Source organism: Carassius auratus, chromosome 35 (genome assembly GCF_003368295.1).
Source record: "Carassius auratus strain Wakin chromosome 35, ASM336829v1, whole genome shotgun sequence".
In the NCBI taxonomy this organism is placed as follows: domain Eukaryota; kingdom Metazoa; phylum Chordata; class Actinopteri; order Cypriniformes; family Cyprinidae; genus Carassius; species Carassius auratus.
The window spans coordinates 17,456,690-17,470,567 of NC_039277.1; the positions used below are offsets into that span (position 1 = coordinate 17,456,690).

Below are 13,878 nucleotides of genomic sequence, written 5' to 3' on the forward strand. Positions count from 1 at the left end.
TAATTATATATTATTTATGCAAATTTGTGGTAGTGCATAAATAAAATTTTGTTTGAAATTAGTCTTTCCAATAAAAAAAATAAAAATAACTTCACAGGTCATGCAGATATTTTAATATATTATATTATTTGGGTGATATTTCAAGCAAGTAAGGCAATTTACTAATTAATTGTTAACTTTGTAGTAATGCATAAATTATTTTGATTATTTTTTAATTAAAATTGGTCTTACAAAATTATTATTATTATTATTACCGATTAAAAAATTAATTACAAAATATATTATTTGCATATTATTATGTATATAATTATCATTTGCATATAGATCAGGTACATAAGTTGTTAATTTTGCTGCATTGCAAAAAAATTTATTGCATAATTTTTATTAGTAATTATTCTTACTGTTTTTTTTTAATACTGTATATTAACAGATAAGGGAGTCTTTTTTATGATTTATTTAAAAGAAATACTTCATAAGTCATTTGTTTGTGAATCACGCTGTAGGTTTGTTGTTACGTGCAACCAGTGAGGATTTCACAATACAAGGATACTTTATCTGTTAATTGTCTTTATTCACAACCTCCAATCAAAATAAAACCAGATTAAAAAAAGAACTGTTTTTCGATTCCCAGTCCTACTTGTAGAGAAGCCATTCAAGAACATCCAACCCCAATTATAAGAGTTACAAACCAAAAATAGGGTTGTGTTCTTGAGTGTCTTTGCAATGGGTCATGGAGAGGAAGCAGACAAGAGATGTGCACTACAGCCTCGCACGGCCCAATGCACATTACAAAACGACTACTTTCCATTTCTTTACTTCCTTTTGAGCCCTGAAGCAATCCTGCATCACATGTCCTCGTCCTGTCCTAGAACCAGCAGCTGAAACGTTCATGAATTATGTAAAGATGAAAGAGAAATCTGTGATGGTGTTTGAAGCTGCTGTTGTAGCAGTAATGGTTTGGACAGGCATGACTGAACGTCCCGTGTCGTCTCTCCTGCAGTCGCTGCTCGCTGGTGGGGCACGAAGCGCATTGATTTCGCCCTGTACTGTCCTGATGCTCTGACTGCGTTCCCCACCGTGGCTCTACCTCATCTGTTTCATGCCTCCTACTGGGAATCAACGGACGTTGTGTCTTTCCTGCTCCGACAGGTGACGATTACCATATGGTTTAATTTGCACACAGAAACATGCACTATCCACTAACACACAGTGCATTGCAAGCATGCAGTACAAAAAAAAAAAAACAACAACAAATAAAAAACTGGATATTGCTGATTGGCACTTATTGGATTATTGTCCATAATTGATTGTAATGAAATAATATAATATAATATATGTTGTTGTTGTTGTTGTTTTTTTTTTTTTCGTTTTTATTAAAATAAATGTATTTATAATTAATTTATTAATAAATTTTGTATTTGGTTATTTAAATATGTCTTAAGACTATTATGAAATGGTTACCTTTATTATATAAAAATATTTTTGGTAACATTTTATAAAAGGCATTTATCATAGAAAAATCATTCCTTTTTTAATGAATTTAGGAAAATATAATATAATTTCTAATGTTTTTGTTTTCTGTAGTTTTTCATTTTAGTATTATGCTATTTTTATTTATTCATTTTTATTTAGTTATTTAAATATGTTTAAAGACTATTACGACATTTTTATGTTTATTATGTTAAACTTTTCTTTAATGTAATAAAATAAAAGCAATTATCTTACCTTTATATATAATTACCTTTTTATGAAATTGGGCACATATCATTATAATGTTTTTTTTTGGCATTTAGTAAGATACATTTTTAAAATAATGTTTTTATTTTATAATTATTTTATTTTTTATTAATACATGTTTAAAATACTATTATGCAATTGTTAGCTTCATCATATTAAACTGTGTTTAATAAAGTTGTAAATATTTTAATGCAATGAAATACTTTGACAATCAATTTTAAAAAATCTAATTGCAAAAATAAGCAAATACAAAAATTATTATTTGCATTTTGGTGACACTTAAGCTAGAAACAAAAAAAACTAATTATGAAATCGATGTACAGATTTGGGACGCGACTTAATTATTATTATTGCATAATTTTCATTTATGGCATAATTGCATAAAATAACATTTTTATTATATTTATCTACAAAAGCAATTCCTAACGTAATGGCACTTTTTCTGTCTCTCAGGTAATGAGGCATGAGAACTCCAGTGTTTTAGAACTACATGGGAAGGAGGTGTCAGAATTCACTCCGTCCAAACCGCGGGAGAAGTGGATGAGGAAGAGGACCCACGTGAAGATCAGGGTAAGACGGGTAACTACCAGATAACTCTTAAATCCATTATGGGATTGTTGCTAACGTAAAAATGGGTTTGCGTTGAAGAACGTTACGGCAAACCACCGCGTGAATGATGCTGTGTTTACGGAGGACGGGAATCAGGTGGTGACGGGTCGCTTCATGTACGGGCCGCTGGACATGGTCACACTGACAGGAGAGAAGGTTAGTGTCCTACACTAGGATTTTTTTGATGCCTATACCGATTTTAACAAACATTTATTGGCCGATACCGATATTTGTCACTTCCTCTCTTATTTGAAATTTTGGCATCAAAATAGTTTGAATTTTGCAGTTTTATTGCTGCATCAAATAATTTCTAATGAACATGGATTGGATCCATTTAACGCTTATCAGGTCTACATAGATACAACCGAACTAAGATACATATTAAATAACCAGTGATTGTTAGGTAGGTTTAACAGTTTTCAGGTAGAGTAATCCTTCTTTATTCTAACAGACTTTATGAATAATCTTCTAATTTAATATTTTTTGTAAGTTTAAATGTGACCCTGGACCACAAAATCAGTCTTAAGTGTACATTTTTCAAAATTTAGATTACATCACCTGAAAGCTGAATAAAAAAGCTTTCCATTGAAGTACAGTTTGTTAGGATCGGAAAATATTTAGCTGAGATACAGCTATTATAAAACCTGGAATCTGAGGGTGCAAAAAAAATCTAAATGCTGAGAAAATCGCATTAAAATTTGTCCAAATGAAGTTCTTAGCAATGCATATTACTAATCAAAAAAACAGTTTTGATATATTTATGGTAGGAAATTTACTAAATATCTTCATGGAACATGATCTTTATTCAATATACTAGTGATTTGTGGCATGTAAGAAAAATCTATAATTTTGACCATTCAATGTTTTTTTTGGCTATTGCTAAAAATATACCACACCGACTTAAGTCTGCTTTTGTGCTCCAGGGTGACACATATGTATGAGATCTCTTTAACTTAGGCGGGACTCTTATTTTGACTCTTATTTTTCTAGTCTATGGAGCTATATGCGTAATGAAAGCACACAGCTCTTCAGATAAAAAGTTTGTCAGCACCCTCCGAAAAGGCATGAGATCTGCATATATTTGTTTAATGTTACCGTATTTTTCGGACTATAAGTCATACCTAAGTATAAGTCGCATCAGTCCAAAAATACGTCATGACAAGGGAAAAAAACATATAGAAGTCACACTGGACTAAAAGTCGCATTTATTTACAACCAAGAACCAGGAGAAAACATTACCGTCTACAGCCCGCGAGAGGGCGGTTCATTTCTCTTGGCTCATGTCAAATTAATTTTGATAAATAAGTCGCACCTGACTATAAGTCACAGGACCAGCCAAACTATGAAAAAAAGTGTGACTTATAGTCCGGAAAATACGGTAGTTGTAATAAGTGTAATTCACGGTATGTTGATGATAATGCAACGGAAATAGAGTTTAATGTGCACTTCTCGTGCTCTGTTTTGTTTAGCTCTTATGGTGATTTTTTTGGAGTGAAAAAAGATACAATAAACTTAATAAAACATCAGAAAAGTTTGGTCTTCGTTCAGATGAGGTCCGCTACACTAAGAAAGTTATTTAGTCAGGAATAGTGTCCGATCTCATGTTATCTGATTAGTGCAGACAGCAGTGCTAGGATTATGCAGCAGATATTATACAGCTCAGTGCTTTCACGCAGTTAATTCATAAACCATCGGTTTGTTATATCAGCCTTTTTCATTATATAGCCGATATGCCAATGGTTGTAAATTGAGGGAAAATCGGCCGATAAATATCGGTGCATCCCTACCATACACACTTCATTTTGTGTAGATCCCAGTGAAAATGAGTAAGACCTGCTTAACTTCTCTCACATTCTTCTTTTTGCCATTTAGGATTATTTTTTATTGGCATATTTTCTAATTCACTTCATCTCATTTCTGTGCCGTTTTCTAGGTGGACATCCACATCATGACCCAGCCTCCGTCCGGTGAGTGGGTGTATTTCAGCACAGAACTGACCAATAGCAGCGGCCGGGTTTCCTACACCATTCCCGAGAGCAAGCGGCTGAGCATCGGCGTGTATCCCGTCAAAATGGTAGTCAGGTACGCCTCCAGTCCACGTTTGTGCTGCACATAAAAGCTTGTATTTTCATCAGTTGAATAGCAGTGTCTGTGTCCAAAGGGGCGACCACACGTCTGCTGACAGTTACCTGACGGTGCTGCCGCGCGGCACAGAGTTTGTGGTGTTCAGCATCGACGGCTCTTTTGCTGCCAGCGTGTCCATCATGGGCAGCGACCCTAAAGTGCGAGCAGGAGCGGTCGATGTGGTCAGGTGAGGACTCTATGAAGCTCTACTGTACTGAGATAGACATTTCTCTAAATGATCAACATGATTGAAACTGTTGTACACAATCTGTACATGCTTTCTGTCGTCTGATTGATAGTTTAGACCTTTTTAGCAAGTAAAAGACATTTTAGTATGAATGTTAAAGCATCTGGTGGTGGCTCACGTGGCTCTTTGCTGTGAAATCATAAGAAGAACTTTTATATTGTTAGTAATATTTCAGAATCCACACTTTTTTTTTAGTTATTTACTTACATTTAAAAGGCTATTCTTAACTTGTTATCTTTGTTTTATTAAATGTTACCGTTTTGGTAAAATTGTAATATTATAAAATAAGGTTAATAATCTTAGAAAAGCCGTTCCTTTTTCTGAAATTGAGCACATGTGGTATAATTTCCAATGTTTTTTTTTTTCTTTCTGGCTTTTTAAATATATATTTTTAAATACTTTGTGTTTATTATTTTAATCTATTGTTATTTGTATTTATACATCTTTATTTAATTAAATATGTTTAGAAGACTATTATAAAATTATCTTTATTATAGTAAATTTACTGTTTGGTAATATTTTAATTTACAATACAATACAATACAATATTTTAATTTACAATACAATACAATACAATACAATACAATACAATACAATACAATACAATTAAATTAAATTAAATTAAATTAAATTAAATTAAATTAAATTAAATTAAATTAAATTAAATTAAATTAAAATAAAATGGCTGTTTTTACGTTGGTTGGTCCTGTTTCAGGCACTGGCAGGATCTGGGTTACCTGATAGTGTACGTGACGGGACGTCCAGACATGCAGAAGCAGCGTGTGGTGGCCTGGCTTTCACAGCACAACTTTCCTCACGGGATCGTGTCCTTCTGTGATGGACTCGTACACGACCCACTTCGACACAAAGCCAACTTCCTCAAGTGTCTCATCACAGAGGTGAGAATATATACAGACGCCACCATTTCTGTAGCGCAAGGGGATGTGGGTGATACAGAACTGTTATTTACAATTCATTAAACCTAAATCAATAGAGAGAGATATATATATATATATATATATATGAAAACCACTTAATTCCATGATATTGATAACATTTTGAGGTGTTTGTCGATAAAAAGTATGTGTGAATAAAAATTCCAATATGATCTACTCCACAAATGAAAGCATGCATGACGCTCGTGGTGTTTTCAGGGTCTCAGAGTCGTTTCACCAGCATTTCACAATTCCATTTGATGAAAACTATCATCATATCATATTCGCACTGGAACTTAAAATTCTTTATAACAATCAACCAAAATAAATGTTTGGTTTAACTTGAAATTATTATAGTAATACATTACTTTTGTATAGTAAAATGCTTTACTTCTCAAAATAATTTTATACTGTGTACATTGATGAAAAATTATCTTGGTTGTATGATCTTCCTTAACAAAATACAAATAATAATAATACAAAAATATAAATATTATGAATTATTAATAATACAGTTTCTTAAAACATCACATTGAAATACTATTATTATTATTATTATTATTTTAAGAAATATCATGCATCCAGGATAATTTGTAATTTATACAGTATACAAGTTCTGTTGTACTGCACCTTATTTAGCAAAATATAAAAATGCAGTGTTGTAAATTAATTGTTATATTTGTACTTGATTACATTTTAAAAGATTGATTAAATTTTTTTATAAATTCAGGTAATTAGACAACATTTGTGATGATAAAATTGTATTTAAATCATGAAAAAATAAACATGGAAAACACCCAATTTGGGAAAAATGTTACTTTATGGCGTTTTCATTGGGCAGTGTGAAGTGCATTTCCTTCCTTATTAATGGTCTGCAATAAATATTTCTATAAATAACAAATGATATAGAAAGAAATATTGTGATTTATTATTTTTGGCTGTATTGCCCATACAGATAGTATGCAGCCAGTGATCAAAACAAGTGCTTTAGAGCATAACACAACAAGGAGGCTGTTTAGACAGATATTAGATGTATAATGTCATTCTTGGCTTATATTTAAGTTAGATGTCTAATTGAAAAGTTTAAAAATCATCTTGCTCTTTTTGTAGGCACAAATGAAGATCTGCGCTGCTTATGGCTCCACTAAGGACATCTCTGTGTACACGTCACTGGGTCTGCTGCCATCACAGATCTACATCGTAGGGAGACCAACGAAGAAGATGCAACACCAGTGTCAGGTATCCTTATGCATAGTTTTTCATCTAAACCTTAAGTTTTGATGTATTTTCATGGAGCTGTCGCTCTCTTTCTCTCAACAGTTCATTGCTGACGGCTACGCGTCTCACCTGTCCCAGCTGGAGTACAATCAGAGATCGAGACCCGCTAAGACCGGCAGCACTCGCATGGTTCTGCGGAAAGGCAGTTTCGGGCTTGGCGGCAGTGGTGATTTCCTGCGGAAACGCAATCACCTGTTGCGCACCATTTCCTCGCAACCTACGTCCTCAACACCGCCCGTGCATATATCACGAGCTGAACGTGCGCAGAGCCAATCGGAATGTGACCGTGACCGGGCGGATCGTGCCCAGAGGAGCATGAGCATCGCCGCCGGCTGCTGGGGCCGAACCAGCAAACTAGAGGGCGGAGCCCTGAGCCCAAAATAGGCTCCACCCACCAGGTCCAAATTCTGGAGACACTTCGTTCTGGAGGAACATGGGGCTGCAGAATCATACACAACGAAATCTCACAGTATTACAACAGACTCTGTGAGCAAACTTCATGGGATAACTATTGTTGCATGGGAATTGTTTTCGTTCATGTTTCAGTTTATTTAGTCCGGCAGCCAAATATTTTCCAGAAATCTAGCGCCTTAAGCATGGCTCTGGGTCGTGGCCCTCTCCTCTGACTTGATTGAATGTACTGTTGGGACTGAAAAACGGATCGTTGGGTGGGTATGGACTTTTCCCACTTTTCCTATAATTGCCCTTCCAGTGTCCGCAGAGATTCCCACACATGTAAATACGTGCCTCCTCTTACCTGCTCAGGGCAGCCATGAACTCGAGGAGCTGATAAGACCCAGATGCCATTTCACATCCCTCTTCTCATTGGTTTCTGTTGGGCCGGCCCATCCCGGCAGCCTCTCCGAGTCGAATCCCAGCAGCATTTGGCAATAAGGATCGAATCGCGTCGCACCAAACTCCGTCTGCAGGTCATCAGAGGCCTTAACGTCTTATTCAGAGCATGAACGAAATCTCAAAGCAACAGCTATCCCTTTACAAGGCCATCTGCTTGCAATACCTCCGGGACTCCACCTCGACATGGGCTGCTGGGTCACGTTTCTTTCTTTCTTGCTGTTTTGTTCAATTCTGAGCCACCAAACACGATCGTAAGCACACGCCACATCTGCTGAAGTAAAACTTTTCCGCTGTTGCTGTCGACGTGGAGAGAATTTTTTTTCACCGTGCAACTCGCTGTACAGTATTTGCATGACGACAATGGACAATTTTTCAGAGATATCCCTCAGTCATTTTCTCTCAAAATCCATTGCATTCATTTCCCGGGTTACGTACTCGTTTGATCCCGCCGACGGCCATAACGATTCATTACGAAAGCTGTAGTTCTGCAACTGCATAACCTCATTGTTTTTTTGCACTAGAGGAACAGTGGAGGTCCTTGTTACCATCTCATGTCGCTACATGATGTTCACATGTAGTACATGACCCTTATTATTTATGGCAGGGTATTTTGTGCACATATGCACGATTATATATTGGAAACAGCGAAAAGAAATGCAAGGAATGTGCCAAATCCAGGCAGATCGTAGGAACCCGAACACGTCTGACGTTTCCAGTGCATTGTAGCAATGTTCCCCAAGCGTTTCGATGGCACATGTATAATGTTTTTAAGATTTTACATAATTATAGGTCAACTTCAGTCCTTTAAAGTTCAGTTATCTATGATATTGTTCATATGTTCATATGTAAGTGATTTAGGTATATAGAAATTGTGCTTTTAATTTTTGCGATTTTAGATTGGACAGCATGACAGAGTTGTGAAACCGTGCGCGGTTTGTTTCTGTATCATGAACACACTGGAATAGCCATGCTGCATGTGCGGACTTGTTCTTCGAAACGAACCAGGAGGCTTTGAACGCGGCCTTCGTCAGGAGTGGATGGTCAGAATGGAACTTCAAACAGTGTAGATACTGTATTTATGTAAATTTCACTAAATAGGGTATGTTACGGTCAGAATTTATTTATTTCTGTAGCTCCATAAGATGATGGATATTTCAGGTTTCCATGTGTTGCTTTATTCTTTTGTCCGACAGTTCTGAAATGCTTCTTTTAACGGACCAATGATGTGTCTCCTTGTGCATAATCGTTGACAGTGTTTCTGTAGCAAAACTCTAGACGACGCCACCACCGCCACCGCACGGACAATCACTTCAGCAAACAAAAAAGGCAAGGAGCACACACACCTACACATGTACAAAAACGCTTATTCTGCAGGCCTTCTGGAGACCTCATACTCTGGAAACTGGTTTATCGCATTCAAATTTCCACGTAATGTGAATCGGAATTGTGAATATGGTCCTGTGATAAAATTTGCTCCAAACAACTGAATTTAAATTGGTGCTTGTTTGGTACTAGACATCAGGGTTCTCAGTTGAATATGTTGAAAGGTTTATGAACTTGTACCACTGATATCTAGATTATCTTGGTTTATAATTTGAATGTTAACCACTGAACAAATTCTCAATCTGGAAATCGCTAATTTCCGTTGCGTTATTCCACATACACTCTTGGCGTCTGAACTGACCTGTTTTCAAGCTACTTTCCACCAATGTTGGACAAGTTGATGCGCTCCCCTTAGTTTTATTTCCAAATTGTAAATGCATCGCAGGGAATCATACAAAATTGTGATTGACATTCGTGCCACAGTTTTTACACGGCAAATATCCGTTTAAACATCCGCGGCCTCGCTTGTGGGCCGGTGTACGAGTATTATTATATCCTCAGATAAACCAGATTATAGCCACTTTTGTACTTTGCATGCCACAGAAGAGCTTTCGTACACTTTCCTGTACTCTTCAATAATGGGCCACACTACCAACCTCCAGTTTATAGTGATTACGAATATGCTGTTGTCTATATAGATCATCATATCAATTGTTACCAAATATTTAAATGATCTTAGCGTTTATCCCAAATCCATTTATTTTTTATTTGAACTGACATCCGAGTATTTGAATTTTAAAAAGCCATTGAATGCACATAAATACTGGTCAAATGTTATCATCTAAAGTATTTTTGACATGAAAAGCTGTGTAGGTGTTCCACAACAAAAGCTCATTGGGTTGAATAAATATGGTGAAACATCTCGAAACTATCATGTTTTATGCCCATCTTGTTTGTTGCCAAAACTTGCTGTGCAAATAATTTCAAATGAATCCCTTTCCCAGCAAATTTTCGATGTTGAATGAGGACGTACGGCAGGTTCATATTACCCTCCTGTACAATGCTCCCAAGAGCATTGTAAACCTACGTCGATCATCTTGCTGACAATGGTTCTATGATCAATTTAGGCTTACAATGCTTTTGGAAATGCAGACCTGGACTGACTCACTCCTTAACAGTTTTCTTACCAGGTCGGTGGTTCAGTGCTCTCATATGTATAACTGTATGTACTGTGGATTAAATTCAGTTTGCCAACTGTTCACATCTTCTGTGATTTATCATGCTTTATCAATGTGTAAAAGCTCAGAAGGATTATCATTTTTTTAATATACTTTTTTTCCATCTTTTGAAAATGTATTGTCAATTTATGTTCATTTTTTGGCTGTTAATGCAAACAGAAATATTTTTGCCCAAAATTTGTATTTTAATATTTGACTCGTTTCCTTTCATAAATCGAATTTACACTACGAAAAAAAAAATATATATATAAATAAAAATGTCCCCACTGAAGCCCATTAAAACGATTATATTTAATCCCAGTGCCTAATTAACCCAAAAATAAAAATCAGCCCGCAATAAGAGTTATATAAAAAATTGTCTTTGATCTTTCAAGATGTTTCATGGCACTCAGCGGGTGTTGCATGCATCAGTCCAAAAGAAGTGGAATAAAAAGCAGTCATCCATAAAATAAAAAGTCTCTCACACAGCTCTGGGGGGTAAACAAAGGCCTCCTGTGGCAATTTGATGCATTTTTTTTTTTTTTAAGAAAAACATCCATATTCAAAACGTAATAATCACTTTAATCTTGCATCTTGTACACAGAAGCAGTTCCGGGAGCATGAAATATGAGGTTGGCATTGTGCATGCGCCAGTGAGTCTCATGAAAACCAACGCTTGTAACAGGAGCAAAGGAAGCAATGAAAACCAGTCTCCTCATGGCTTATATCAAAATCCTCTGACATGCTTTCATACAAATCCTCGTTTTGTATATACTTCTAATTAGTGACCGTTGTTTTGATTTCTCCCCTGTGCTTCCATGTTTGTCACTTCTGAGTGACGATTGTGCAAAGCTGACCTCTATAGGTCATCCCCCTGGAACTGCTTCCATGTGCAACTGTTGGTGCAAGATAGTTTAAAGTCATTATTATGTTTTTAACAAAAATGCATTGTTTCGCTAGGTGTTTGTTCACCCCCCAGGAGCCGTGTGAGGCACTTTTTATTATTAATTGATGTGCCTTATTTCACTTCTTTTGGACTGATGCATTGCATCACCCACTGAGTGCCATGAAACAGCTTGGAAGATCAAATTATTATTTTTATTTAACTCCAACTGGATTCGTCTAAAAGAAGAAAGTCATATACACCTAGGATGCCTTGAGGGTGAGTAATTCATGGACTAATTTTCATTTTTGGGTGAACTAACCCTTTAAGGTGCTTAAGTTTTTCATGAGATAAGAGATCACAGGAAATTTAAGTGCAAGACAAGTGTGAGACAAGAAATGTTTTTTTTTTTTTTTTTTAGCTCCTTGGACATCCTGGATTTTTAGAAATGCATCTAGACTTCTAGAGGACATAGTTGGACACCTTAAATGGACATATATGCTGAATATGCATTATGATTGGATGAGAACAAAGCATCCGGATTGATGAAGGTATAAATGTTGAGTTTGGGTGTTTCCTCTTGGTCGCATTCTGCAGTCAACTTGGTTGACTGTATGAACTTTTCTTTCAAGAATATAAATATTAAAAAGGCTTTTGTTTCATACCTTTATTGAAATAGAAAATTGCCACAACAGGCCTTAAAAATTAAAATAACAAAAATGAAGGTTTAAGACCCAATATCTAAAAGGGCATTAAGGTATCATTAATACTTATTAGTTACAGACATGCAAACTTTTGAGAAAAAAAATATAAAAGTGCTTTTCCATTCATTTTTGAACTGTCATATAATGAAACAGATAACTAAAGTCAAATGATTTTACTAATAGACCTAAAAATAACAGCTTTCTGAAATCATTTTACACCCCATAATTTGGCTCAAAATTTTAATTCTGGCCCTCACCAAAATAGTGAATTACACACTAAATATACATCTATGACATTTAATATTTTGGCTTTCATCACTATATATGGTTATCTTTATTTCTTAAAAAATAAAAGAAAAAGAAATTGACAAAAAATGAATGGCACTATTATAAAATTATAATTAGTGATGCTTCATTCATTGAATTAATGTTTTTAATGAAACGTGAACAAATCATTATAGGGATGCACCAAAACTGAAAATTCTGAATGCACTTGGCCGAAAAACTAAAATGCTTTGTAATAATAATTTTATTAAATAATATGAGGTAAATTTTGTAAAAGTAACTCAATTTGAATTATACCGAATTTAAAAAACAAAAGCCAATAAAATAACCACACTTCAGTTCTCTCCAACAAAACCAGAACCTTTTTCTTTTTTTTACTAAATATCAAAATAACGTATAGTCTATTATTATCAGAGCATTAGCGTCAGGAAAAGCTAGCGTCATTTTAAAATTTTATGAATAATAACACCAGAAGAATGACATCGTCGGATGGCTCTTTATTTTAGCAACGCAATACATTGAAACACATTGAGTCCCGTACAGATCCAGATTCCCCTCGTCACACAAACTTCCAATATGAGACGGGAACAAAATCATTCAAAGCATTGACGGGGAACATAAAAAAACACTGATGCTTTAATAGTATTTTTAAAAATGAGACAGTGGCCTGAATGTTATAATGACCACTTCACATATTCTTCAAAATGTAAACAAAACACTATATGGTAACAAACTTGTCCTTCTTAATATCTCTGACCTTCTCTGGCCTGGTGATCTGAGCTGAATTAGCATGAGTAGTTTGTTCACTGACACGTTTCTCTCACTGAAATCTATTAGTTTATTGTGAAGTTGTTTCAATAAGGCCTATATATATGTATTTTGTTACAGTAAAGGCTCTTACTGGCAATCAAATATAAAAAAAAAAAAAATCCTGTTTCATCACTGCTACACGTTATTAAATTAATCAGTTCCTGCTGGTCTCAATAGAGATCATCTGTATTTGCAGTCATGCAACTTCTACTGTAACTAGGGATGCACTATATATTGTTGACCATAGGCCAATTTTACTATACAATATTTCCAACTTGTGTATTTTTACACATTATTTCACACGAAGTAATGTGTGAACAATTTATTCAAATTTTATTGTCATGTTTGGGCTTCAAAAATTTGTCAGCTAGTTTTCGTTGAAAAAAAATAAATTACCTTTTTTTAAAAAATGAAATTAATGTACTATATGGTCTATAATGTTTTTTATTTAATCTTATATTTTAAAGGTATTTTATGGTATTAAATTAGGTTCATGGAACATTTATGATCCATTTATTACCTATTAACCACTTATAAAAGCATCAACATAAATTTCCAACTTAAACTGTCAAAAATCTTATTAATTTGGATGGGAGCACTAAAAAAAAAAACTAAAAAAAAGATTTTGTTTGGAAACATCCAGATGAAGTAAAAACTTTATTTTTACTGAAGTAAAAACCAAAAACATTTTGATGGCTGAAGAGCACCAGAGGGTTAAAAAAATGTTACAGAGAATTAAAAAAAGGTAATTGTGACTTTTTAAAATACTAGACTTTTTTTGGGCAATTCTGAGACATCTGAATTGTGAGCTATCAACTAGTGATTCTCAGAAAAAAAAAGTTGCAGTTACCTTTTTTTTTTTTTTTTTAAT

The 13,878-nt window shown here is 34.8% G+C and overlaps 1 protein-coding gene across 7 annotated transcripts in view; it reads left to right on the plus strand.

Annotated features, from left to right (window-relative positions):
- Window positions 1–10,369, plus strand: part of LOC113054716 (membrane-associated phosphatidylinositol transfer protein 2-like) — an 84,477-nt gene extending 74,108 nt beyond the window's left edge. For all 7 annotated transcript variants that reach the window (XM_026220453.1, XM_026220456.1, XM_026220457.1 and 4 more), the window contains 8 exons: window positions 1,001–1,149; window positions 2,191–2,307; window positions 2,386–2,502; window positions 4,280–4,428; window positions 4,508–4,657; window positions 5,433–5,616; window positions 6,763–6,891; window positions 6,973–10,369. In XM_026220453.1, coding sequence (XP_026076238.1) covers window positions 1,001–1,149; window positions 2,191–2,307; window positions 2,386–2,502; window positions 4,280–4,428; window positions 4,508–4,657; window positions 5,433–5,616; window positions 6,763–6,891; window positions 6,973–7,314 — 1,337 coding nt within the window. In that variant the 3' untranslated portion in view covers window positions 7,315–10,369. The remainder of the gene's footprint in view (window positions 1–1,000; window positions 1,150–2,190; window positions 2,308–2,385; window positions 2,503–4,279; window positions 4,429–4,507; window positions 4,658–5,432; window positions 5,617–6,762; window positions 6,892–6,972) is intronic.
- Window positions 10,370–13,878: the final 3,509 nt, after the last annotated feature.